General features: G+C 42.6%; 1 protein-coding gene across 1 annotated transcript in view; it reads left to right on the top strand.

Moving 5' to 3' along the window:
• The first annotated feature begins 7,106 nt into the window (after positions 1 to 7,106).
• sema4f (sema domain, immunoglobulin domain (Ig), transmembrane domain (TM) and short cytoplasmic domain, (semaphorin) 4F) overlaps positions 7,107 to 27,301 on the top strand; it is a 54,988-nt gene continuing 34,793 nt past the window's right edge. Inside the window, exon 1 of the mRNA XM_066718318.1 lies at positions 7,107 to 7,712. Coding sequence (XP_066574415.1) covers positions 7,571 to 7,712 — 142 coding nt within the window. The 5' untranslated portion in view covers positions 7,107 to 7,570. The remainder of the gene's footprint in view (positions 7,713 to 27,301) is intronic.

Here is a 27,301-nt window from a genome sequence, read left to right as displayed (position 1 = left end):
GACCTCAGAGGTGTGCATGAGTCCGGTCAGACTACAAATCTATTTACTTTTGTACTTTTGTGAATTAGTTATAAGCAGTGAATTTTGTAATTAATACCACAACTTAAAATACGTTAATCTATTATGCGCTTCCTAGGTCTTGTGTGTGTAGGCTTGTGTAATCATCATATTGGCGTGTTTCCTATATATGCATACAGTACGGTGCCTTCTGTCTGAGAAGAAGAAGATGAAGAAGAAGAAGAAGATACAGCAGTAGACGTTATTTCTAGCTATATTTAGAGATGCTGGTGAAGTCTAATAATGCAGAGCTGTCACAGGCAGTTTTGGGGTTTATTTTTAGAAATATTATCCAAACAGAAGCCATCTGCTGTAATCCTTATCCTCGTGTGCTAAACACATTTGCAAATTAGTTTTTTTTCTTACATCAAATCGTTATAAATTTAAAGTCCCATATGGTTTGCTGTTTTGTTCTTCAGAAATGCTTAATCTCGAAGAGGATTACATCCCTTCAAAAGGAGATGAGCCGGGGGAAAAATAGTCTTGTATTGACAAGTTGAGCTTTTCTCTGTAGACTGACGAGCAGCTGCTTGGACTCTTCTAGGAATTGTCAGACTAGCTGTCTTTGGTAGAATTCATTTACTTTTCATTTTCATTACCTTTTCTGTGATCACGTCTGCCTGCAAGTTGAACGAATTCAAAACCAATCTTGAGAATCACTGTTGAAACATTTCAGGGTTTTCCTTTTTGTTTTATTAATCTCAGATGAGTACCATCTTCCTATAGGAAATATTTTTTTGTTTTGTTTTGCCTGTAGTTCATGGGTATACATCTACTGCTTAGGTCTATTTAAAAAGTATTTAAAAAGGTGTGAATCCCCATTCTCTAGTCTAGAGTTCCGAGCAGGTACTCAAATCCTGAAAACCACTCCAGGAATAACAAGGAAACAGTGACTTTCAGACAGAAAACATGAGTTTCCTCTTTAAACAATTGATCATTGTGGTCCTTGCCATGTTATTGAAGTCCATACCTTGTGAATTGTCAAGAACAGCTGGATGAGATCCTCAAATCGATAAGCTTAGCAACTGAACAGGCTAGATTGGCTGAGTGACCTCCTGTCATTTGTAACCTTTTATACTTTCTCATTGACTTAAGTAGCTGCCCAGTCAGACAGCTTCCGAATTCCCACCCTCTCATATAGAAACTTGATACTGAAAAGTGTTATGTGAGATTATGATACTTCCCCTCCTTTCTGTAAAACCTTGTGGCTGAGTGTCCAGCAGAACTGGATTGTATGATCTTGTATAGCACAGATAGTGGTGTGTGTCACATTATTGGATGTGGTAATTGCACATTAGCTAATGTAACTCATTGTGTATATGCTGGTTACAGTGACATCATCCCTCTGAACTTGGTAGAGTTCCCCTATCAAGGAACTGTTTGTTTTGGCACAACAGATTTGTTACTCTGCTGGTGCTGTGTTGATAATGACTTTGGAGGTGTGCCTGACAGCTATACCAAGGGGGGATGGGGATTGGAGTTTTCAACCACTTTCAATTAAAATAATATAGACGAGTAATGAGCTGTGTTGTTCGGTGTGTAGTTTGCAGCAGGGCATTGTGTATACGGGGTGGGGGGAGTGGGGCTGCGGATAGCTTGAATTTGGCCGCTTTCCTCTCCTTTATTAATAATCTGCATTGTGTAGGAACAATCTGAGGAAAATCATTAGAGGTTCAGGAAGAAATCCGTACCAACAAATCACACTGTGGTGAGGAGCTATACAAACTACGATGCTTAAAAAAGAAAAACAGGCAAGGTGCTATATTAATATCTAGCGATGGAAGATTGAATTTGTTTCTGTCTTTACTTATCAAAATCTCACAGCATGATGAGTCTGTATTTAGGTCAGATTTGGAAACGCATACATTAATGATGGCCGAGGGGGTGTTAACGAACTGAGAACTGAGAGGGAGTGTTTAAGAAGTGGGGGGGTTGAAAAAATCACTGTGTATCATCGCAGGCACTTGATGAGCACTCTGTGAATATGGACAGCAGGGCTGGGAGAATGTGTAAATGAAAAAGAAGCACATGACTTCTACTGAAAGAATGTGTCTGAATACAGGACAACTACTTTAATAGATTCAGAATGATACCAAACTGAGTTTTTCTTTAGGTATTTATGCATGTATTTATGGAAATGTAATTTAAATCACATTTGAATACAGTTTCCATTTCAGACACAGGGAAAGACACAGCCTGAGGTAAATTCCCTGTTAACTTACCTTCCCACCGAATGTTTTCTAATCAACTAAATATCTCTGCTAATATGATTAAACTAATACTACTATGATTGATTTCATGATTAGTGAGCTCTGAATTTGAGGATTACACATTCATGTGTTGTGTGTATATACTCTTTAACATTGTTTTATAATCAGCATTTGTGTTATTTGTTGCAAATAAAGCTATCTTTATGGCAGCACTTCTTCTAAGCGCTGTCATCTTATTTTTCTCATGGGGAGAATAGGAAAATCAATTTATACTGTTTATTAGGTTTAGTATTTTACATTTCTTAAAATAAAACAATTTCAATTTTAATACTTGTGATTAAAATCATTTAAAATATCAATTCTTAAAATCACTTAAAATTTTTAAAATCTTGTGATTTTTTTAACAAAACTAAAACAATTAACTTTAAAATAAACGTGCTCAAATCAAATAAACAAAACGTGATAAAAGCAAAAACTGCACACCAACAAAAGAGTCAAATACATTGAAAATAACAGAAAATGCATTAGACAAAATAAAGAAACAATTAAAAAGGAAAAATAAAAAACAAACAAAAAAATCTAATGCATTTTAAATTAAACCCAAAAACGGTCAATGTATTTGACAACCAAATATAACAAAACTCTACCAAAACCCTAAACAATTGTGATTTAAAAACAACTAAATCTTTAAAAACAATTAAGATTCGTTATTTAAAATCTTTTTTTTTTAAAATAAACATTCATAAAATCTTTAAAAGATCTTGGACTCGGGCTCCAGCAGGGGGAACTAACCGTCCCCGGAGGTGGAAAATCAATTTAATCAAAGAAACCAAAAATCAGTGTTGACTTGATTTTACTTTGCGATATGTTCTTATTTCCCAGGGTCATGGGTGGCCAAGGCATTGATGCACGTGGGGAGCGAAGGCTGGCCCGTGTGGTCCGATCCAACAGACGAGCTGCTGTAGCTCAAATTGCTGAAAAAGTGAATGCTGGTTGTGATAGAAAGGTGTCAGAACACACAGTGCATCGCAGTTTGTTGCGTATGGGGCTGCGCAGCCACAGACCAGTCAGGGTGCCCATGCTGACCCCTGTCCACTGCCGAAAGCGCCTACAATGGGCACGTGAGCATCAGAACTGGACCACGGAGCAATGGAAGAAGGTGGCCTGGTCTGATGAATCACGACTTCAAGGTGTTGACTTGGCCTCCAAATTCCCCAGATCTCAATCCAATCGAACACGTGTGGGATGTGCTTGACAAACAAGTCCGATCCATGGAGGCCCCACCTCGCAACTTACAGGACTTAAAGGATCTGCTGCTAACGTCTTGGTGCCAGATACCACAGCACACCTTCAGAGGTCTAGTGGAGTCCATGCCTCGATGGGTCAGGGCTGTTTTGGTGGTATTTAATTTCTTCACAGTTTTAGGAATCGACAACTGTTCAACACTACCTTGACTCCTGTGCTTAAGGCAGGAGGGTTTCTAGGCAGCTAACACAAGGTATGCAAGTCCACAGCTCAAACAGCACAGCAAACAGCATCATGAGGAGGACTGTTGCAGCTCTTATAGACAGCACTTAAAAAGCTAAAAAGTTCCTGGTAGGCTACAGGAGTCTCTATTCAAGAACATCGAGAAAAAACCCTGACGGTCGCCTATGACATAGACCAGATGGGAACTAGAGCAGTTTGTCCTGTATTAGTTATTTCAGTACAACAGTAAATTTGTTTATCAAGGGCTGGGTGAAGGCAGTTGAAATGATTTGTGGTGAGTGGGGGGAACAAAAAAAGTCCAAGATCAGATAACAGATCATACTTTCAGATCATGCATTTAGATCACTGTGTGCTGCAGGGATAATACTGCATACTATCACCTGCTTTAAGGAACAAAGGCACATGTATTCAACTAACCCCCTATGAGGAAATATCACATTTAAAGGGAAACAAGCTATAATGCTCACTGCTGGGACCAGTTTACTGTAGTTATTGAGTTATTCAGTTATTCAGTCCAGTGCGCTCAAGCTACTGAGCTACTTGTATCTCAGATCACCTAACTGTAAGGATAAATAAGGATAATTAGTCAAATATTAGAAGAAAAAAATCGTGAAGGAAGCAGAAAACATATTGCTATCCCAACTGATATAAATTGCCTGTGTCAGCCTCTCCCGTTTCTAACCACTATTTATGTTCATTAGTCAGTATTATTAATGGATTCTAGGTCACGCACAGCACAACAACTGAAAAAAGCCTTTCATTTTCTTTCATTGTTATTCACTACAGCTCTGTTTGTTTGTTTTTTTTGGCCAGTGCAGGAGCTGAGCTACATTTGGGCCAGCAGACAGGGAAACACAGTAACTGCATACGGTCAAACTCTCTCTGGGGAGAGCTGATGTGTGAGGGCCACGTGTGAGGATTGATCCTGACAGGTCCAGTAGTAAACACCCAGGGTTGAATGTGGACAGCGGGCCTGGTGCTCCCTCCACTCTTCCTCTCAGCACATTGAGCAGGAACAATGGGCCACGGCGCGGTCAGAGGGACGTTTCCTCACTGTGATGTATCACAACAGGACATGCTGTCTTCTAGGGAACCAGGGGGGCAGGTGCTGCTGATAATGCTCTGGGGTTAGTGACATGTGTGTGTATGCGTGTGTATGTGTGTGCGCGTGTGTGTGTGTGTGTGTGTAACACTGCATTAGAAACATCATGTGAGCCTCATGTGGGAGGAAGAGGAGTCTCAGTTTCACCCAGTGTGCATCTGAAACACTCGGGGGCTTCCAGCACGGGGCGGAACAATTTCAAGAAAAGGAAATGACCTTTATAGTGCATATACATTAGTAATGAGAGAAAACACACCCTTTTCAATGTATTTGTCTATATTGCTCTAAACACATTATTTTTCATTTCAGTAATAATGGACGTCTTACTTTTCCATTTCATACAGTGATGCTCAGGATTTAATCTATTGATCTCATCCGAAACTGAGGGTACAGAGATTGTGTGCAGTGGGGGTTGAGGAGGAGTGGTTGGGTGGGTGAGTGGACCCCGGGGCTTTCCCTCTTGGCCTGGGGTTGGTGGCACCAGTGAACACTAATCTGGGGTTTGTCTGGGGGATAGGAGAAACCCATAGGCATGCGCATGTCTATCAGCCCCTGTATCTGAGCTGGTGGGTAAAAGCTCAGTGACAACGCAGTGTCCTATTGTGGCTTTGATCCATCAGACTGGCCTTTACATAAATACCTCCAACCAGTGGGTGGTCTTTGCTCAGGTGCTGTGAATGCTTTCAGAGCGCATGCATTCTTCCTGCGGGAGTGCTGAGGGCGCAGGCTTGCTTCAGACGTGTTTTGTCTTGGATCACGCCTGTAGAGTGTGCAAATGATCCGCTGGCTGATGCCACACTGATGCTGCTGCTTTTTCTTCAAAAGGCGGATGAGTTGCCTCTGATTCTGCCAGAGAAGCACTGAGCCGAAAGACCACACTCTTTGTATCCTCAGTGACACTAATAGAGAGCTGCGAGTTCAGCAGCCATTGAAGCCGCGTGGTTGTCATTCATTGTCATTTACAATGCCCTCTTTATAACATCCCCCTCATTAGCACACACTCTCTCATATTGTCCCCGAGTCACGCACACACCCCAGTGTTCAAATCTTTGAGTTTACTTATGTGGCTCAACTTTTCAGCACATTTTCGTAGCAGTCCCATAGAAGCCTGGCCCAGTACGTACTTGGGTTACTAGCAAAAAAGAGATACTTAAAAAACAAACATTGAAACAACTGAAGAAACATGAATACATAAAATAAATGAATGAATGAGTGAATAAATGAATGAACAAATAAACATAAATAAACATAAAAATAAACAAAGAAAGAAAGAAATACACTTTAATGAATTAACTAATTAAATACCGGTTCGTATGCATACATGCCATGCGCCTATGTAGCCACTAGGCGTCACCTGGCTATAGCGAGAGTCAGATTCACCTGATCATTTGCGCTGCTTGGTAGGACATCTTGCACCCTTAACCAGCAGCTAGGTCTGTTCATGTATGTGCTTTATCAATGTGAAAAATATATAAAATAAAAATACATATATACATATATTACCGTTTTTGTACAGGTGTTTGTACCTCACCATATTCTGCAGTGCTGCTTAATTTTGGTCTAATATGTGTGTTATGTATTGTAGTATAATATGTATGTTACATACATATGTTGCCTTATTATAATTATAATAAGTATTGTTATTATATTATAATTGCAAATAATTAAGATGAAGAAATAAAAAACAATTATGTATAAATAAATGAAGATTTACTACTACTACTACTGCTGCTTCTAATAATAATAATAATAATAATATGCACGATAAATATTATACACAGAGTTTTGGTAATATAATATGTATGTTACATAAATATGTTGTTACATAATAATGATAATCATGATGATGATGATAATAATAATAATAAACAATTAACTGATTGTTTGATTCATTATTATTAATAATTAAGAGGCAACAACAACAAATGTGTATAAGTAGCCTAAACGAAGATGAACTACTGCTACTATTACTACTACTTAGCTAGGATGTAGGACTTATATTTTGTGTTTACTGTGTATCTTCCTATACACTTGTAATTGCATTATGCTTTGAACTGCCCTGTATTATTGCACTTTGTATTGCTCTTATATTTTGTAAGTCGCCTGGGTAAGAAATGAATGAATAAATGAATAATAAATAGTAATGTGCGGGTCTGTGTCGCTCCGTCACCTGCAGCGGCGCACCTCCAGGCCGGGGCGGGCCGGGGCGGGCCGGGGCGGGGCGTGTCTGCGGCGGGACCTGCCTGCTGGGGGGCGCGGTGAGGCGGCGGAGGAACCGAGACACCGAGGCGTTTTACAGGACAGTGTGCCCGCAGATCTGTGCTCGGTCACCGGTATATCCCCGTCTGCGGTCTCCCCTGAAGCGGAGCAACTGAGGGTAGGAGCGGCTGGAGGAGACGGGGCAGCGGAAGAGCACCGTCCGGAGCCAGTGGGACAGAGGGGACGACGCGGGGCCGCGGAGGACCGGGAGCCGCGTCTCCGCCATGGACCGCTTATGCGCCAATTTCGGCCGGAGACGGGGGATCATTTGTAACAAAGCGGCGGCAAAGTGAGGCGCTTTCTCCTGAAAAACGCGTTACACGGGAGACGCGCCGACCTGTGCAAAGTTGCGCGGACAGACAGTGCTGGGGCTGCCGGCGTCATTGCCGTCACGCTGGTGGGTCTGTCTGTGGCTCCGGTAGTTGCCGTCCAGCCCTGCAGCCATGAGCGGCGCATGAGGAGGACCATGCCGGCAACAGCGTGCGAGGAGATGGGATGTCTGGCCGTGAGGAGCGCTGCGCGGTGCATCGGGGTCTTTGTGGTGGTGCTCTTCTCTCTCCCCGGCTCCAGGACGGCGGCTGTGGGCGGCAGTGGAGGTAGGTCTCTCCCGGGAGGGGACGGGCTGTGCAAATGGTCGCGGTTTCCAAATGCAAATATCCCTCAGAAGCACCTGGTCAAATAATGCATCTGTTGCAGTAACTGCCATGTCTTAGTGCGTGTCAAAAGTAAACCACTGTATAATAGATGCTCGTTGATTGTTCCATGTACGTTATTGAAATAACCAAACCCCATCCACCAGGTAGCCCAAGGGATTTAAAACGCAAACTGAAAACAAGACAAAACGGCAACTTAAAAAGTCAAACCTGCAACACTGGAAAAGCAAGCAATAGCTTAGAAGCACGACTTCAATGCGTCCGTGTTCACGTGGAAGAGACGCCTGTCGTGCCGCACCTGCTCATCTGCGCACAGGCAGCGCAGCTTACACATTTAGTCGGACAGTACAATTAAACACAAAGTGAAATAAAAACACATGTGCATGTAATAACAGATGGATACAAGAATTTAGCATCAATCCCGGCTTGTAGTTTACAAAATAATGCAATGAAGTCCAAAACAATTTGTTTTTTTGGAGCAATAAGGACTGGAAATGCAAGCAAATATGCGCATTGATTATATAGGACATCTCGCAGAACAGCAGACTGACTGTGAAATTCATTTCAGTTTATACATTTCCTTTTTCCCCCTCTCTCTCCTTGGTTTCGGTCAATCCCTTGCAGTATTATTGAAGGGGGAGTCTTGCAGAGCAGTGTGCCTACCAGTAACAGCTAGAGATAGTGTGGGAGCTTTTTCTGTCCATGTGTTGTATAGGCTCCAATGATCCACTGAACACATTGCTTGGGTTTAGTGGATTTATACCTCAGTCAAAACAGTATGGTGTATTACTCAACCCATCCTGGATAGGCACTGCACTTTGCCCCTTAGCCACTTACAATGTTATCATTCAGATTTAGTTTTAACCATTAACGTAAATAAAGAGTTACTGACTCACCTTTCAGAAATACTAAACCAACATGAATCATTGCCTTCCCCTCAACAGCTGGCATGCTAGGTGGGTACAGTACAGATGGTACTGTGTCTACTTCGTTTCTGTGTTCAGACAGTGTTCGGATGCCACATGTGGTAACAGTACCCAACAAAAGCCCTTTTGTAAACACCATGGCAGAGAAAAAGAGTAAATAAAACACAGAAGAAATTAAGTTGAGGTTTTCATCAAAGTGTTTAGTCTGTGAACAGGCATTGTTTTCTTTCTTGAATGTTTTTGTGATTGGCGCTTTGGAGTACAAAATGGCTTTGTGGATTTAGCAGTTTGCAAATGAAATGGGAACACATTAAGATTAGACAAGAAAGGTTTTACCGCACATGCAGACTACAGTGTGGTTTTAGTTCTCGGACGCTGTATAACGTATGGGAAACTTCTTATCTGCTGTGGGGGGTCTGCGTTACCACCCCTCACCTCTGCTGAGGTATTTAGCGATTCTCAGATCTGGGCTGTGTGTTTGATGCACCTCAGATGTGGTTAATTAAGCTGGTGGGAAAGCTTTTAAGCTGTATTCGTCTAGGCTGCCTAGGGCTTTTGTTGCCCTGCTGTGTGGAAAAAAATGGGAAAGGAATGTGGGAATTGTCAGGTACCACAGACTAACTTTCACCTCTGGGCCGGCCCCAACGGGTGAGAGAGACCTGGCAAGACCTGTTTGCCATTCACCCCCAAGGCTCCAGTATGTAGCATGCTGTCCCTGAGGTCGTGGGGTCAAGACCACCTCTCAAACTGTTGAATATGAAAGAGCACGAAGCGGAGAGCAGAAGGAGCAAGGCTGCTCGTTTCAATTTGAGTCAACTCCAGTGCCTGGTACAGGAGCTCACTACACTTGTAGGATTTATGCTCCAGTCAGCAAGTCTCTGAGCCTAGGGCTTGGGATTCAGTCTGACAGCCTTCCTTTAATATTGCAGGAATCACATGACTTCCAAACTTAATTTGTGTTTTTTTCATTTTCTATTCATTTTAATGTAATTTCATTGAAAATGTAATTTATATTGACCGCTTCATGCAAGCAATTTCAAGTTAACATATTTAGGCCTATCATGAGTAAGATAGTAAATCCTTAGCCTAGATTTAAACCGTGCTAGTTTCCACGGGACACGAGGAGCTGAATGACTCGCACACCTGGCACCAACAGACATTACACAGCGTTGAGGTTCAGTACCAGCTTCCGGGAATCACTGATATAAGCACCATGCACAGCACCCGTAAAACACGGGAGCCGAGCCTCGAAAATCAATTCTGGCCGCTGCGAGATGCCAATCAAATAATTTACGGGAAAGAATATACAGTGTTCTAATGCTGATGCTTTGTCTGAGTCAGGATCGTGGCTGTGCGCTCGCATTTTGTTTACAGACCGGATCAATGCAGGGGGTTAAGCAACCTGTTCCCATTCGAAGTCATGTGGAGACGTTGGGAGTCCCTCCCCGGCAAACACAGTGTTTGTGAGTTGAGTTTTGGAAATGGCGTGAACCTGTCACAAAGCACTTGGATAAGCGTTGCCATGTAATTATTATAGCAGATCATTGCAAATACAGTATCTGCTTTTGACCTATACACCTAGTTCCATTAGGAAACGTGATGTCCCGCTCTTCCGCTATTAAGTGCATTTACATAAACTGCGGTCTCCAAAAGCAAATTGTGCGCATCTTCATCTGGATGGCAAGGGCCAAGTCTTTAGTCCATTTTATCCCGCAGAGAACAAATAAATATTTTTACCAGATGGTGGAAAAGTGTCATCCTTATATATTTTGCATATTTAAAATATGAGTTTAGTCAGTAATCAATATATTAACATTATATTTCTTCCCTATGGCCACATGAAATGCTAGATATGCTTTGTCAGTGTCCCCCAAGATTTAAAAAGTCGCTTAATAGTTAATGTACATTTTATTCCTTCATATTCTAAAACACAGCATGATCATTGGCCTAAAGAAAGTCTTTTGTTATTATTTTGATGCTATATTGAATTAGAATTAACCAGCCAAAGCCACAGCCACTACAGGTGATTAATTTCATGCCTGGTTTCGCAAAAACACAAATGTGGTAGAAGGGAGGCTGCAGCAGATCAATTTAAAACAAGAAGAGACAGACCTTTTTGGCTTGCTGTCGTATAGAAGAATGTCACCCATCAGGGGCCTGCTATCCTGGGAGAAGAACCTGCCAAGATCCATTACCAGAGCTGGGCATCAACTTCTCTGGGGCACAGTGCCAAACCTGGCAAGTCTCTCCCTCCATTGTGTCGAGAGAGTGCCGTTAAGAGTTAAACAGCCCATGCATATTTTTTCTTCTTTTTTTTTTTAAGCTATGACTGCAAATAGACAATTCCAACATCTTAACTTACCAAAACCACGTAGTAATAAATCTATGGGCAGTTTTGGGGTTGAGAGGGTCAGACCCTGATTGGTTTACAGACTGTGCTGGCCCCATTGTTGGGCATTTCCCAGGCCAGGCAGGAGGCACCTCAGTAAGGGAGAAGATCCACGCTTCTGTTTGAGCTGTGGAGCTGCACCTGCCTGCTCTACACATGCTGTTAAAGTCCAGTGTTATCTCTTTATATGGCCCACGGATATTCAGTGCTGCATTGGCTTCCTCTCCAGGGAATTCTTATTCACTTTACTGGTTCGGTTCAATACTTTAAAGACAAAAGCAATGCACTTATTTAGTTTCCAATACATTTTTGGGGTTTGTTTTTTTCCCACTGCAAAGCTTCTCAGGAGTAGTAAACACGGACTCTTGAATCTTCAAAGCCAAAATATAAAAAACAAACAAGAATCTAGTCTCTATAGTACAACCGAGACTCAACTCCTTACTCTAGAAAATCCTTTATACAGCTATTAGGATACTGTAATCATGCATAAGCGGAAAAGCAGTGCTGAATCAGAGCATTTTGATTTCAGTCTTCAATGCCGGTGACAGGAGACCTGAAGGCCATAGTTTGGGGTTAGTCTGTCGGAGCCGTGTGTGCGTGTATGTGAGGAAATGGCAAAGTACATTCAGCTTTTAATGGCAGGAAGCCACAGCAGAGAACAAAGGGAATTGCGTCTCAGATTCAGCACATGGAGGGCTGATAATCTAGGAGAAAGAAGAAAGAGAAAAACTTTGAGCGATTGAGTAATTGCATTAAGTGAATCTGGAGGGTGCGGGCGGGGGGTGTCTCTGTGATCCGCACTTTGCTTTTATTGTGGACCATAATTGGAGGGTAAAGTGGTAATTGAATAAATCTGTAAGCTTGTAAAATAGCTGGGGATTTAAGCAGTGATATAACAGGATTTTGCTGGCTGCTGCTCGAAACGATGCGCCCACACAAGCCGCTGATTTTAAAACACTGCGAGTGTGTAAGAGGGGCTGGAGTAGCCAGAGACAGGGTGCTGCTCTTCGGGGGTGCAGGTTGTCTTTTTTTTTTCGTTTTGCTCTACAACAGCAATATGTCAGTAAACTAGTCCACACTGGCACGTGCCTGGGCTCAGTCAATGAACAGGGCTCCACCAGACAGGACTGGATTGGACGTCAGCTGCTGTGTTGTGCAGCCTGTGGAATAAACGGCAACCTGTAAGTCAATTAGACCTGATTGCTTTGCCTTGAAAAACGGTGCAATCCCGAGTTCTGTAGAGGTCAGCATGCTGCCTCACACAAACAAAGGCATTAGTGTGGAATTACTAAATATACCAGCAATATGTTGTATTTTATATATTTGTTTTTCCAATCCGTTTCTCAGTAACTCAATCCAGATACAAACCAGACCAGCCCAGTGTTGCACAATACAAAACAACACAACAGTGTGAGTCTGACGAGTTGCACACACGTTTCCCCGGCAGTTGGACAGAGAACGTCACGGCTCGTGTTCAGCGCTCTTGGCAGAATCTGATTGTTCGCTTGATGGTTCAGGTAGTATTAGGCAAAACAGATAGTTAAACTAATGAGGCTTTTAATTGACACACAGGGCTCCAAATCTCAAGATTTCTTTTGATCCTTTTTGTTGTTTTTACCATGTATAGGAAGGTAGAAGCTGATTAAAATGATGTCGTTCAGCTAAACAGTTTTGAGTGATTTGTTTTCTTACTCTGGAAAGGGAAGGAGAATCTGATTAAAATCATTGTTTTTAACGCGTTCTCTGTGGCCAAGATCTGCAGTGTGATTGTGAATCTGCGGCTGTGACATTGCTGGCTCTTTTAAGTGCTTTTGTTGTGCCAGAAAGTCCCACTCGCTCCTGGCATGACTGCAGCTACATCCTATCTCACGTAGCCTCATCTGATGTTTGAGGCAATATCAGTGAGCAAAATATGAATTATGGTTTTGTTATGGTATTAAACAGCACCTTTTTGATTCAAATAAAGATCCTTTTTTATAGTTTTTGGATTAGAGACTATCGGAGGGCAATTAGTTGTAATTAGCTGCCGTTTCCTGTGTTAGTTAGTGTCATGTCCTTGTTTGCATGCTATGGGCTGACAATGGTTCATTTCATGGGCAATGGTAAAATTACTGCTTTCAGATACTTTCAGTACAGTACAGTAGGAAGCTGGAATATTAAACGGTTCTGTTGTTCTTTCCATAAGGCATGTTACCTTCAACTGAGCCGCCTCTTTGTCAGGGCTGTTTATCAGGCCGTAAAGCAGAGATTAAACAATCTTTTCTCGGGAACTCGGTGCGATCAGTCGAACTCTGAAGTGGCTGTGAGGTGTTTCCTTTCCTTTATTGTTCAGTCTACACACTAAAGATGATGCATTCATAGTAATGTGTCTCACGGCCACTTTAGACTGGTTTTGGCCATTCGCTGCTTTCAGTACAAATGTGAAGAAAACCTTTTCAGCTGCTTACACAATAGAGAGCTTATAGCGCACACAGCCACCAGGGCGTTTCCAAGGACCAGCAGTAATCCCTCCAGTTTACGCTGACATACAGGCTCATGTAATAGTTTACATATCCAATGTTAATAAAGCATTAAAACATTTCCACATTTTGCACTGTAGAGGGCCACAGCTACGAAAGTGCTTCTTCTCTTTTTCTTTGGAGCCCTAGGTAGTCTCCAATTCCTCCTGGTGTCTGTGAACCATATTTTGAGACACTTCATGTGTTGCTCCTATTCTAAGACTACCTACAGATTCTGGAGATCAGCTGGGGCCCTGAGGTTCCTTACTTGGCCCTCCCTCCCACGTCTTTCCTCACACAATGCCGCTGTTTTCACTACAGGAAACCGGTTGGACAATAACAACTCCTGAGTGTCTTCTCACGTGGCTTGCACAATCCTACACTGTAAAAAGGCAGTGCCAAACAGACAGACTTGAGTCTGATAAATGATTCCATCACATCCTCCTGCCACCTCATAAACACCAAGAACGATATCATGGCGACACAGTTTGGATAATAATTCTCGCTCACAAATTTTCTGGTTAGTCAGCTTTTTTTTCTCTCGTGTGGGAACAACAATGTACAACACCTCGCAAATGTGAGAGATTTGTGTGCCCCTCAAAGCCTCAGAAATGGTTCGTGATGAAGGTGCCAACTAGTGTGGCCACAGCAACATAACAGTATTGATTGTCTTAAGGTTTAATGTGAGACTTGTGGGTAAAGTAAATGAGTAAGCTCCCCGTTTAATGTCAGCAGGGGCTTGTATGCAGAGCCCCTCTCTATTCTTCCTACTTAGAAATGTTACCCTTATTTGCAGAATAAATGTACAGTATATAAGGATTGTCCCATGGGTGTTTTTAGATTTTGTTTTTAAGTCACTTGTATTCTAACCGTAACATTTCCAGATTCATGTGTGCTTAATGAATTTCTGTTCTTGCAATGCATTCACATATTTGTCCGAGCTGGTTAGTGTGTTTTTGCCTTCATTCACAAAGTCTGCCATACTTCCTCCTCTGTTATTTCCTAGTGAGTGGGGCCTCTGACAGCCCAATATTTATACCATTTTGGTGCAGAACAAATATAAAGCAAACGCCTACTCTTGTTACGGCTGTGTAGTTAGTTAATTGAGATTGGGCATCAAAGTATCTCTATTAAACAAACAATATCAGCCTTGTGCTGGTTGAGAGCTCCACTGGGTACCTGTAGTGAAAAATTAAGAAAAGTACATCACAAAAGTCCCTCGCTACCATCGCTCCACTCTCTCTCGCATATGCACAAATCTGGGTAATTCACACGTAATGGTTCATACAAATACCCCTCCACATTAACGTAACTCTTTCTGTAATTTCAATGTCTCATTTTGGTTAAAATGTGGAAAAACGTTTGTCAGGTTGCTCTGCTGTCAGTGTGTTTGACAACTTTTACAGGGCATCTGGAAATACCAGGACTTTTGCAAAACAACACTGATGGCATTTTTATGATTGCAAGCCTTCAGAAGACTGCATGTTAAAGGCTTTGGAAGACTCCCACCTAATGTCTGTGCCTTCTAGCTGGTGCGTGGGACTGGTTTCTCTGCGTTTCCCACTGCAGATGCTCCCTATATCCACTGTCATTCTCCCTGTGTCTGGGTCATGTGACTGAATTCTTTCTCTCTGAGGCACTGTTTGAACTCCCAATATTGAGACAAATATCCAAATAATAAATCAAAATATGGGAAGCCAAAAGCCCATCCAAAAATTATTTCATTTAAAATGTTTCATAAATCCTAATTCTTCTTAATCATAATCCCAATGGCTTTTTGATTCCTATATGATGTTTTTGTTTTTTTATGCAAAAATATAACTTCCTTTTGCTATCGAACAAGTTATTCCTGTTGAGCAGCTACAGAGTATTCCTGTTAGGTCATATGCTCTTATATAATCACTAGTTGCTGACAGAGGTCTGGTCTGTGTGCCTGTTGCTGTGAAAGACGCTTTGCAGTACTGGGAATAGAGGGCTTCACTGTACAGGTTGACAATAACAACGTAGTACAGTGATCAAGGAGACAGCTGTTCCTTGTTTACAATGACCAGCTGAGGGAGGAAATGTGTGTGTGTGTGTGTGTGTGTGTGTGTGTGTGAGTTTGTGTTAGTATACTGAAGGAAATACAATAGTGAGAACTGAGCCACGGGTGGATGGGGGAGGGAAGACGAGGAACAACAATGGAGTGAAGATAGCTGGTTGTGTTTACTGAGGCTCAGGTTGTGTATTAAATGTGTTAAAAGATGCACAATGCCACAAAGGGGGTGAGGAGAGAGAGAGAGGAAGCCTACATGTCTGTTAGTCTGAAGCGCTAGGAACGCCAGCCCGGGGGTGCTTAGCTTTGTGTTTAAGGTCATTCTTCACTTCAGGTTCAATGAAAATCTAAGGCTTCTGTACATGCCTATAACCTTTTGAAAAGTATGCACAGAGGACAGTCATTTCCTGCCAACATTCTTGTGTCAGTTTTATGATGAAGTGTTTGAAAGTGTCTTAAATAAATGAAGAGAATCCTGTTTATTCTTCAGGTAAATCACTCATGTAGCTCCTGATTAAATAACCAGGTCCGACAGCAACAAAAAAAGACAGGTAGTGGTTGTCCAGTACGTTGGGAAGAAAATAGACTGAACCAGCATCCGTCATATTTTTACATAGCAAAGGAAAGAGCAGCCTTCAATACAGCTGCACTGCTTTGGCAGGAAACACCTTTAACAGCCTGGAGTCAGATGAACGCTATACAATAACTATCATTCATTTTTCCTACAGGGTTCCATTAGTTTAATTGTGGACTGAGAAAATGTAAACTGCTCATATGATTTCCAGCTATGGTGCTCCGGCTGGTTGACAAGCCAAGACTTGGCCTCTGTTCACTAACCTCCTTATAGATGTTTGAAGCACTTGTTCAGTACCCCCTACTCCCCCTCAACTCCACGACAACATCCAGAGAAACACAGGATGTTGGCAATAAAAGTGTGATAAATAAATAAAGCTATTATGTGGAAGCTTTCCTGCTGTATCCAGTATGCCAAATTGAACCTGTTCCTCACCGCTCTGCAATGCCGGCCTGTTGTGGCCCCAAGCCGAGCCCAAGGCTGCTGGCCGCCGGTGCGTGTTTGGGAAACGCAGCCATTGTGATGTCAGGAAGGAAGAGCCCCGCCCCCCGCTACTTCCGACGAGGTCACGGTGGCAGAGCGCTTGCCCCTGCTGGAAGGGCATCGTGGGAACAGCCGTGTGACCCAGTGACCTCTGTGCTGTTTATGGAGAGTGGGGAAAATGACAGGGCAGTGAAATGATTTTATTGATTGAATTACCGGCCTTTTTCACAACCGTGCCAGCTGTCCTACAATATTCATAATAATACAGTCCCCCCTTTTAATGAACAACTTCTGAGTGGAACCCTGAAGCTGAAAGTCATTGTGCATGTCATTCAAAATGAAGCACAGCGTGGGTCGGGTTGGTCATTGAGTAGTTCCAAAGCCATGGTACTGACCTGTAGTAGACCTGCACTCTCCAAACCATTTTATCCACGTGTTCCTCAGTTATCAAGTGTCTGCCTCGAGATGCCTTTAGGAGGATGTTGAGCATCAAACACACAATTCTGACTCTTTGCATACAAATAATATAATGGCTGATAAAGCAGAAAGACTCTCAGTTTAGGAGAACAAACATCCCCCCTCAGGCCACTTTTGCACATTGCTGACATCATATGATGTTCCCTCATGACCAAGCTTTGATTTCTGTGCTTTGCTTTAACTCCACCCCTAAATTCTTTCTGAACTAAATGTAACAATGAGTCTTCCACAAGGCACATTATCAGTAGCTGTGAAGGAATCAATACTTTTTGTTCCTCCTTAAGACGGTTTCTAAGAACACCACTGTTGCGTAGGTCTTTCCTTTTTCTTGGTCTGTACTTTCCTGCATTAGCACAGCGTCGGTGTCTGTGCATGGTTGGTCAGCATGTGTGTTTATGCATCTCTTTTGTCTAGGTCACGTAAAGTTTCCATTCAGCTGAATGTTCCCCTGATTCTACAGGTCACGTAGCATCTATTTCAATTTAGACCCTGCCGAGGACTCGCGTTGTTCTACAGAATTGCTGTTTTCTGCTCTCTGGATTGGTTTGTCCTGTCTACCTTCAGCCCTGTACACTGGTGTCTTGCTTCCCTTTCAAATACTTACAATAGCAGAACACCGTAAATGTCAATGTCAGGCCTACAGTGAAGCAGGAGCATAAAACAGTACTTTACTTCAAGGCTGTAATTGCAGGGGGAGAGATTCAGGCAGAACCAGGTGTTCACCTGTTGATCTTTGTTCCCTTTGAGGTCCCCAAGCCGGTGCAATAACAATGGATTTTTCTCTTCTAACGCACCTGTTTTTCTCTGGTAGTGTTAGCAAGCTTTAATTTAAGATTTGGACACCACTGCGCCAGGGTATTATTGTAGACAGTCTGGGAAAGTGGCACTGCTTTTTTAAATGTGTTTCTTGTTCTCAACATTTTTGAATTCTGGAAGGCAGTACTATATTTAAGTGACTGTGTTTTTGTCTATCTATATCTCTGGGCAAGCACAAAGCCTTTTGATTTGGTAAGAAGCATTCCACTTTTGATAGTGCCCGATTACAAAGAAAAGACAGGCACGCTTTTGTGTGATAATTATTACTATGTATGTCTGTCTTTCAGTCTATCCATCCATCTCAAATGATTGTAAAAAAGGTAAAGTGTAATACCTCAAAGCAATATGTTATCTAAATACTTCTAGACTTTTAAGTTTAGAATGGAAGTATTGAAATTTAATTGAAGTGTTATATTGTTATATATTCGGAATCTATTATATTCTTATCCGGCAGAACAGACGAGCGGGATTCTCCCTGTACCTGGTGGCTTCAATGGTATGCTACTCGGTGGAGATTTTCATCCCTTGACATTGGTGTGCATAATCACTTAATTCTGTTGATATATAAGCCTCACAACATTAGCTTTGCCAAAGTATTAAATTCACCCGTCACATCTGCCAGTTAAATTCCCAGCATTTCATAACATATCTGTACGGCTGGAAACCAAATGCCTCAGGAAAAAACATATTCTCATGGATAAAGCTGAACAAAGTCACTTTACAAATACCTGTTGGCATCTGAATATTTTTTTTAGATTTGATTTTTGATTTTTACACCCACACATGCACCCACCCACACAGAGCCATGTTAAAAGATCCACTAAAAGCTGTGGTGGGAGTGGAAGGGGGTGGAATTCTCCAGAGCCTTTTGTTTAAAAAAATAAAGGTATTAAAATATATTAAAAAATAATTGTGCTTCCAAAGAAGGATGGTCTGAGCTTTCCCTCTTTGTGATTTAGTCTAACCCTGATGGACTTTGTGTCGCAGCGAGTTTGCAAACGTATTCTGTAACGTTTTCCTTTAAGTAGCAAAATGACTTCAGTGTGTGCAACACCCTTAAAGTCAATTGAAACTAATAGGAGATTTCACTGAAGTCATTTTGTGCAACTGGCCACTGGCCTTTCAGAACGCAGAGGCACTTAAAGATCTCTCTGTGCATTTGTTCACTGTAGGACTTTTAACATTTCCTTTCTCACCTCAATCAGAGCAGCTGCAGTTTTGGTATTGTCCTTTTAGGGTTCTGTCAGATTCTTCTACACTAAACTGCTGCTTACCTGGCAACTCCCCAGAGCCTGATTGTTTATGCTGGTGAACAAGGTCTTTTTCAAGTTTCTCTTGCTAGTCTGCGCCCGCGTGTGTGTGTGTGTGTGTTGTTTAATGGAGGAGAGAAAAAAGTAATACACAGTATTGCGACTCCCATTAACGGGGCAGAGTGAAATCGTGGGAATCCGCAGTTCCCCTGACAGGAGGGCAGCAGTCTCCTGGTCAGGCTAGGAAACCCCCTTTCCATTCCTGGCAATGTTATCTAATCTGCATCCTCAATTACATTAGGAGCCACATCCACATCCACATCCACATCCAACAAGCCCTCCTGCCTTTTGGGTTTGTGTCGCCTGTTTCCTCTCTGTGTCTCACTGTGCCCAAAGCCCTGGCTGCTGCACTATGAACCGCTAATAAAGAGCTCCTTGTGCAGAGCAGGGGGGCTTTCTCTCTGCAGCACAGCCCTTGGCTCTGACCTAGCCCACTTGTGACTTTGATCAATGGTACAAAGTGCATGTCCCCATATGCAGGCCCATCAGCTTTATTGCAGCAAATACACCCAATCATATTGTTACTGCGCCATGAATTGGTCTGATACACTGAGCTACAGAGGGACCTTTTCATAGGGAGCTAATTATGCTCTGCATTATTGGCATCATAGTAAGAGGGGTTATTTCTGTCTGCTGAAGAAGGGGATAGAAAATACAATTTTACATCAAAGAACTGGGGTTTAATAGCTGGACCGCCTGCAAACGGAAGGCAGAGCAACAGCACGGATAAGATCGAATCCAGTGTCCTGCAGATATTGGCACAGTCAGTGAATTTACCCTTTTCTCAGTCAAGCCATGTTGGGGGGGTATTTCGGAGGTTGTGTGCGTGACTTTGATCCCACTGTGAGAAATTAATCACGGGCCGGTGGCTACTGCTATGTATTTATATACATATATATATATATGAGCAATCCTCTCCCCAAGACATATAGGGACAGTCCAGTTTTCTCACAGTGTCGCTGCCGCCATCTGGCCTGGCCTATGCTCGGAGCCTGGGGTGATGCACAAGGTTGATCTGCCCAGATACTGTTGTGTTTGCCTCTGGTGTGTCTTGTCCTTGACGCTGTTGCATACAATTAATCTGTACGTCAAGGCTGTGGCGGCAGGACACTGCAACATAGATTTCAGGTGGTATCTTTTGTAATCCTCTTTGCTCTAAACAGTCTGCTGCTCTCTTCACTCCCTGGCAATGCTGTCTGGTCCCTTTTTATCTCCTGACTGGGCCTGAGTTCACCCGGAGAAGGCCTGATGTGCCCCTTATAAGCTAAAGAGAAGAGGGCGGTTTGGGAGTTAACAGCAATAGGACACAGACTTGCAGACGTGGCAGTGTAGTTTTGCTGGAGCTTGGAGTTCAGTTTATTTTTTGTTTTGCATTCTTCCATGTTTAAACTGGAAAATGTCAGTGTGTGTTTCTGCAGCAGATTGGTTAGTGTTTATAAGTGCACTTATCTGTCTAGCTTCCAAGTTTGTGTCTGGAAGTTCCAGGTTTAGTGTCTGGCGGAAATAGGACAGATAAATGATTACATACAAGAAAAGTGCGGCCTCCGCTCTGCCAGTGACCTGCTTTATCATGCTGTGCTTATTGTTCTCTCATTGTATTTTATTATTTTAATAGCGGCTGTTATCTGTAACCCCCCCCTCCCCCAACACACACACACACACACCTGGAAAAAGAGCTGAAGTTAGTGCTACGGTGTGAGCAGCTGCAAGGTTAATGTTGCACACAATCACCTTGAAATCGACAGAATAAAAATTGTTTGCCCTCAGTTTGTTTAAGTGCTCTGATAAAAGGGCCTAGGTTTATTACAGATATAAAAAGTATATACAATTCTCCCAGTTAGGGGATTAAGAAAACTCTTTGAATTCAGCACACTGGAATCCACAAAGCTCAGATTTGTAGGGCCGTGTGCAAACAACTTTACAATTGTGCGCCGTTCACCACGCCTCTTGTGTTTTGGAATTCCAGTTAAGTTTTGGGAGACATTCTCCAATCAAGAGAGCATCTGATGCAATCCCCTTTAGGGTGTTCACTATGTATAACCAATTAATCTACCGGACGAGAGACAGCAAGATAACCGAGTGTCTGCTGTGGCGAGGAGGGGTTGTTTTGTTCCCGACACAAGCAGCACTCTGTTGCACTCTGTTACACTCTGTTGTTCTTCCAGTAAGAGAGGTCTGTTCTCATGTTGGAGGAGCTTGTGGGTCACAGTAGACTATGGCACACCAGACGCCTCCTTCCCCCAGGCAACGTGCGTCTTTTAGGTTGGATGTGATTTGAGGACATAGAGTGCTTGGACATGCACACTTACAATTATAGAGTTCTTGTATTTGCAAGTAGCACTCCGAAGCATTATTGATTCGCAACTGCAAAAGGAACAAGCCCTCAAAGGCATTTCAGATTCTCTTGATGCGCTATTTCTGGCCCCTGAATTGTCTGAATGACCCATGGGCAGTGAGATGGAAGACAAGGTGACTGTCCCCTGACTCCTTGCGAGGAGAAAACCCAAACACTCAAATGAACAGCAACCGTCTAGAAGCTAGAAGAAGCATAAATACTATAACTAAACCTGCGATTAAGGTTTTTACATACTGCCAGTTTATCCTTGCTCATTATTTGGTGAGATTAAACCAAATATAGGCCCTTTACAGCCATTATCTCGAGTCACCACAATGGTCGCTCCTGGTATGTGCTCTTTGCTGATCGCTGGCTGGCCTCTCGTCTGTTCAGCATACTACTGACATTCATAAGCCATGTGTGTGGAATCTGTATCTCAATCTGCAGGCCATAGCATAGCTCTATAAACAAGCTGTTTTTAATATTCCAGAAATGTATTATGAAAATGTCTGCAGAATTTGATGTAAGATGACAGGCTGGCTTGCATGTGTCTGTATCGGAGTGCGAGGCGGGGGGTTTATATTGAAATATATGAGAGAAGGTGTAGGACACGAGGTAAAGACTGAACCTGAGCAATCTCAGCCTCCCTGAACCCCTTAGCCAGTGTTGATCCAGTATTGCCGATCTGATCACTAATACAGAGAGTAGAGAACTTGACTGGCCTCTTATTATCAGATTGTGCCTCTTTAACTGTCAGTCCATTCTCTGCGTGCCTGTGTGTGGACAGTGTTCACTTCTGAAGATCCCCCCTTTATCCGTGTGCTGCTTTAACAGATCGTGCCTAGTTGACGCAGGGTAGACCGAAGCAGAGATGGGGGCGGGAAGGATCAGTAGAGCTCTGTGTTCCCAGACAGACAGACATGCAGATGGACAGACAGAAAGAAGACATTTGCCGTAATTGGAAACTTGAACTAGCAGAAGTTGTCTCCAGTTAAACAATAGCGAACAGAAACTGACTAGTTCATGTGGAAATCCTGACACCCAAGCTCTGTTTACAAAAGATTATTTCCAATCAACAGTGAGAATAAAAGTTTTACAGTTGCCTTCCGGTAAGTGTAATCTTAGTGGATTTATGTTTTATATTGTATTACTTGGAAGGAATACATATCCTTTGGGAGCCTTCAGCCTAAACACTACAATCTAGGAGTAAACTGTACTTTAGGGTATGCTAAAGCAATGCAGTGCGGTTGTATTTGAGATCTCAGTAAGGTGTGATGCAGTGCCAATATTTGTTCCTGTGTGTGGCCCTTACTCCTGTCCCCTTCTGTGCGTTTTGAACTTCTCTGACTGTCTAAACACAATGTGGCGGTGGGGGGGTCCTATTCTTTCTGTAGCATGGAAACCTCTTCATTTCACAATGGGTCAGAATTGTGATGGCTCCCTACAGAATGGAAAATGGCCAAACCTTCTAAACCCAGTGAGATTAGGGCTACCAGCATTTGTGAAATGGCAAACCCCCTACTTTATAGACGTGCGAGAAAGACAACCTAATGACATGGTATCATACTTGATATTGAGTCTAACTGACGCAAGTGCTAGCTTCAGCTTTCCACTGGTACACAGTGTCTGGAAACACAAAACGCACATAAAACAGGTTAAGCTATTTCTGCTTTTTGTCTTCTGTCACAGATGATGTTTCAGTTTTTCTGCTGTGTATTTTTTATACAAATTTGTTAGCAGACGCCCTTATCCAGAGTGACTTATAATTTATCACATTATGTTTACCCATTGAAACATTTGTATTTAATGAAGCAATGCAGTCAGAAAGCATATTGTCTTATCTTTAAATAACATAAATATATGTCGCAGTAAACGGATACAACAATTCCTGCAACTTGCCTTTTTTCACCCCAGAAAAGCCATCCTGATTATTTGTCACTGCCCTGCTTGCACATGCATTTGACTGAGTGAATGTGTGTGTACATGTGTGTGTGTTGGGAGAGGGGTCTCATATGCCACAATTTCCCACAGTCTTGCTCAGTGAAGGTTTGCAGCCAGTGATGCTCACTGCTTGTGATCACATGGCCCAGCAGGCAACGGGAGACCGCCAGAGGGGCAGCCATGAAATACTCCATTAAGGAGGCTGTAATCAGTACTAACAGAATAAAAGCCCTGGCAATCAATAATTGATTAGTCAATTAGCTATTGTCTCCCTCGGTTCGGGTGGCAGCCATGTGAGTTGGGAGTGCTTTCCCTGGTTAAGGAACTGACAGAATTTTCTACAACGTGTGGATTGCAAAGCTTTGTGTTTTGCCCAGAGAAAGAATGGGACTTGATTTTCAGGTGAATTTCTGTAAGCAGTAAACGTGTTTGATTTAAGATAGGTATGGAACAATACAAAAATTAAGTGGATAGGTGCTTTGCTTATAAATGGTTTTGTAAAATTGACTAGATCGTATTTTGAAGGTATCTGGAATAAAATGCTTTTGAAAGTCATGCTGACTGTGGTATAGGGATACAGTGAGCTTGTCATTTTTATGTTGTACAAAAGCCTGAAAACAAGGAAGGGGTGTTTCAGTCCACCTGACTTGGTTTGTTAGCCAATAGCTTATTCATCCTATAAACACCTCAAACAGTCTTGTCAAATGGCGTCTTACACATGGCTTGGCAGTTTGTACTCCAGTACCTCCCGTTCTCTCCTCATTCGTACTAAATCTCCTCATTCTTCTTTCCATGTGTGGCGTTTGATTCAGATGTGCTGAGGGTGAAGTAATGGATTGGTTGGACTTTGTCAGGCCCTTTGAGGATTCTGAAGAGACCCCAGTCTTATCTCCCTGGATCCTTTTTTGTTAGTCATGGCCTGTTACCACCGAGTACAAGCACCGTTCTGCAAAATATGTCAATAATTTCAATCACTTTCCTTTCTTCAGAAACCTTGACTCGGTATTGTGAAATTCCTTACATGCCCTGGGGTGTTAATACTTAAACATTTTGGGATGTGTTCAGGCCCATGCTGCTGTCTCTCTGTGAATGACTGCAGTGTGGGGACCAATATTTCGAAGTTCCTGCAATTTTTCTAATGTCGAGTTCCTCTCCCACACGCTGTGGAGGAGCTGGGGTGGGGGGCAGCTGTAGGAGAAAGGCTGACAATGTTGCCCAGGCAGGACTACACCGCCCTTCTCCCGCTCCAACAGCCTTCCCACACACCACATTGCGACATCATCTGCCTGCTAATGACCAAGATCTCGACTACGGGAGAACCGAAGATTGTGATATTAACTCCGGATTTAGGGTTGTATAACAACTTACCATTTTACAGGCCTGGTCTACGGAGCTGAAACAGATGGACTCCAGTGGTTTAATGTAAACCTCTAGGGTCAAACCAAAGACAGCATCTGCGTTTCTCTTCTCCAGACAGGTTCATTTCGGACTAAAGGGCGCAGAGAAGGTTGTGTGTGAGATAGCTGCTGACAGCCACTAGCTGGAAGGGTTGAAACAAGGGCCCTGCGTGTGACAGCATTAATTACCTCTTTTGATCCGAGTGTTAAGTGGACGTGGTGGCCAAAGATGATTCAAGTTATGCTTAGTCACTGGCAGTAAAGCGGCGATAGTGCCAGTGATTTGACAGAGGGTGGCCATTTTGCCCCAGGGCAGTCTGAAAATAAGATCTAACCCTGACACCTTCAGGCCGGGCTGCCATCCTATCAGTGTGCTGTATAAGAGCCTAACGTGAGCATCGCTCACTCCATTCACTCTAGAGCAGAAACGCATATTGCACACAACTAAATGGTACAGGTGTTATGTCAGTAGACTTTACCTCAGCATTATGGACCTTTTTATGATTTAGTTTTGTATACACTGAGTGGACAATACAGTCTGAACATGTGATGCTCTCACTGACTGAACATTGTATTTCCTGGAAATGGGAGGTGTACCTAATAAATGTTCACTCAGTGTATCTAAATATGAGTATGTGTGTCTCCATTGGTACACAGTGCCAGCACTGTCCTAATGCACTGGCTGCTGCAGACAGGTGTCTCACCCAGAGGGGACTGTGGTTTTTGTCCTGAACGGAGCAGGAGGAGGAGCAGGGACATAGATAAGTGGAGTGAAGCAGTCGCCCCTCTGAAGTAACTGGTCTGGACAGACGCTAAACTGACTCGATTGCCCCGTGCAGTCGGCTGCCTGTGATCTGCAGTGTTGTGACAGTAGCATGTACACCACATTGTTTACAACATCGAAACGCATGAGTTATTCACTGACTGTGAATCAGTTCCAGCAGATCACATGTGTCCAGTGCTCAGCCCCTATTTCCCCCATTCCTCCTTGGAATTGTCACTTGCTTTGAAAGATGATTATGAGGTTGCATTATGGGGTTGACCATCAGTTCCTAATTCTGAGTGAATTTAAATAAATGCTGAGCCACAACTACAGAAATCCTGTAACTCATTATGTACTACTTACTGCTCGTTTTATAATCCCTCACACTCTTCTTTGTTATTAACCCTGCACTTTTGTGTCTTTGAATGAAAACTAAGGCAGCTTGTAGGTTTACTTCTCACCCCTCTTTGCTCATCAATATCAAGTCAATATCTGAGGACACTTGTAGTCGACTTTTGTTGTTCTTTGACCTCTGTAGCCGGCTGGTGCAGGAGGATTCCAGTGTCCCTTGTGTGCTGCTGAGTCTCCAAATTTGATCTGATTGTTTGTGGAATTGGCCAGGCTTGTTTTTAGCTAATGATGATAGGATACCAAAAGCATGGCAAGACGTTGGCCTTTGATGCATGGATTTGCGATAAATTGCTTTGAATCAGATGATTGTAAGCGAGACATTTTTACATACAGCTTGTGGTAACTTGTAGCTATTGTGTTTACTTCTTAAGGTTGTGATATAGATTAAGAGGGAGAAGTGGGTCACTGTCACACCCTCCCCTCCCCCCTTCTTTAATCTCCTCAAGCCCTTTCTTATGATTGCCTTTCTACTTGACATCATCTGTTCTCCCCAAACCCTTCATCCCCCAATATGTGGAGGCTAACTGAAAACAACAATGCCCTGTTACAATGAAACTGGCACAAGATCCACATTTTTGCCAAATGAAGGGGGATCAAAGCTTTGCTGTTTATTGCAAGAATTACCAGAATTTTGCTTTATTAGTCCCAGTGATGCCAACTATACAAACACTATTACCAGAATGAAAGCATTGGACACATATGGCAGATGTTCCCAAACTATGAGTTAAGAAATAGGGTTATATAATATATATACAGTGCATCCGGAAAGTATTCACAGCGCTTCACTTTTTCCACATTTTGTTACAGCCTTATTCCAAAATGGATTAAATGTATTATTTTCCTTAAAATTCTACAGACAATACCCCATAATGACAACGTGAAAGAAGTTTGTTTGAAATCTTTGCAAATTTATTAAAAATAAAAAACAAAAAAAAGCACATGTACATAAGTATTCACAGCCTTTGCCATGACACTCAAAATTGAGCTTCAGGTGCATCCTGTTTCCCATGATCATCCTTGAGATGTTTTTACAACTTGATTGGAGTCCACCTGTGGTAAGTTTAGTTGATTGGACATGATTTGGAAAGGCACACACCTATAGACCTCCGAGACAGGATTGTATTGAGGCACAGATCTGGGGAAGGGTACAGAAAAATGTCTGCAGCATTGAAGGTCC

Source organism: Amia ocellicauda, chromosome 12, assembly GCF_036373705.1.
Source record: "Amia ocellicauda isolate fAmiCal2 chromosome 12, fAmiCal2.hap1, whole genome shotgun sequence".
Taxonomy (NCBI): domain Eukaryota; kingdom Metazoa; phylum Chordata; class Actinopteri; order Amiiformes; family Amiidae; genus Amia; species Amia ocellicauda.
Note: the sequence above shows the minus strand (reverse complement) of the source record. Positions and strands in the feature narration are given on the sequence as shown.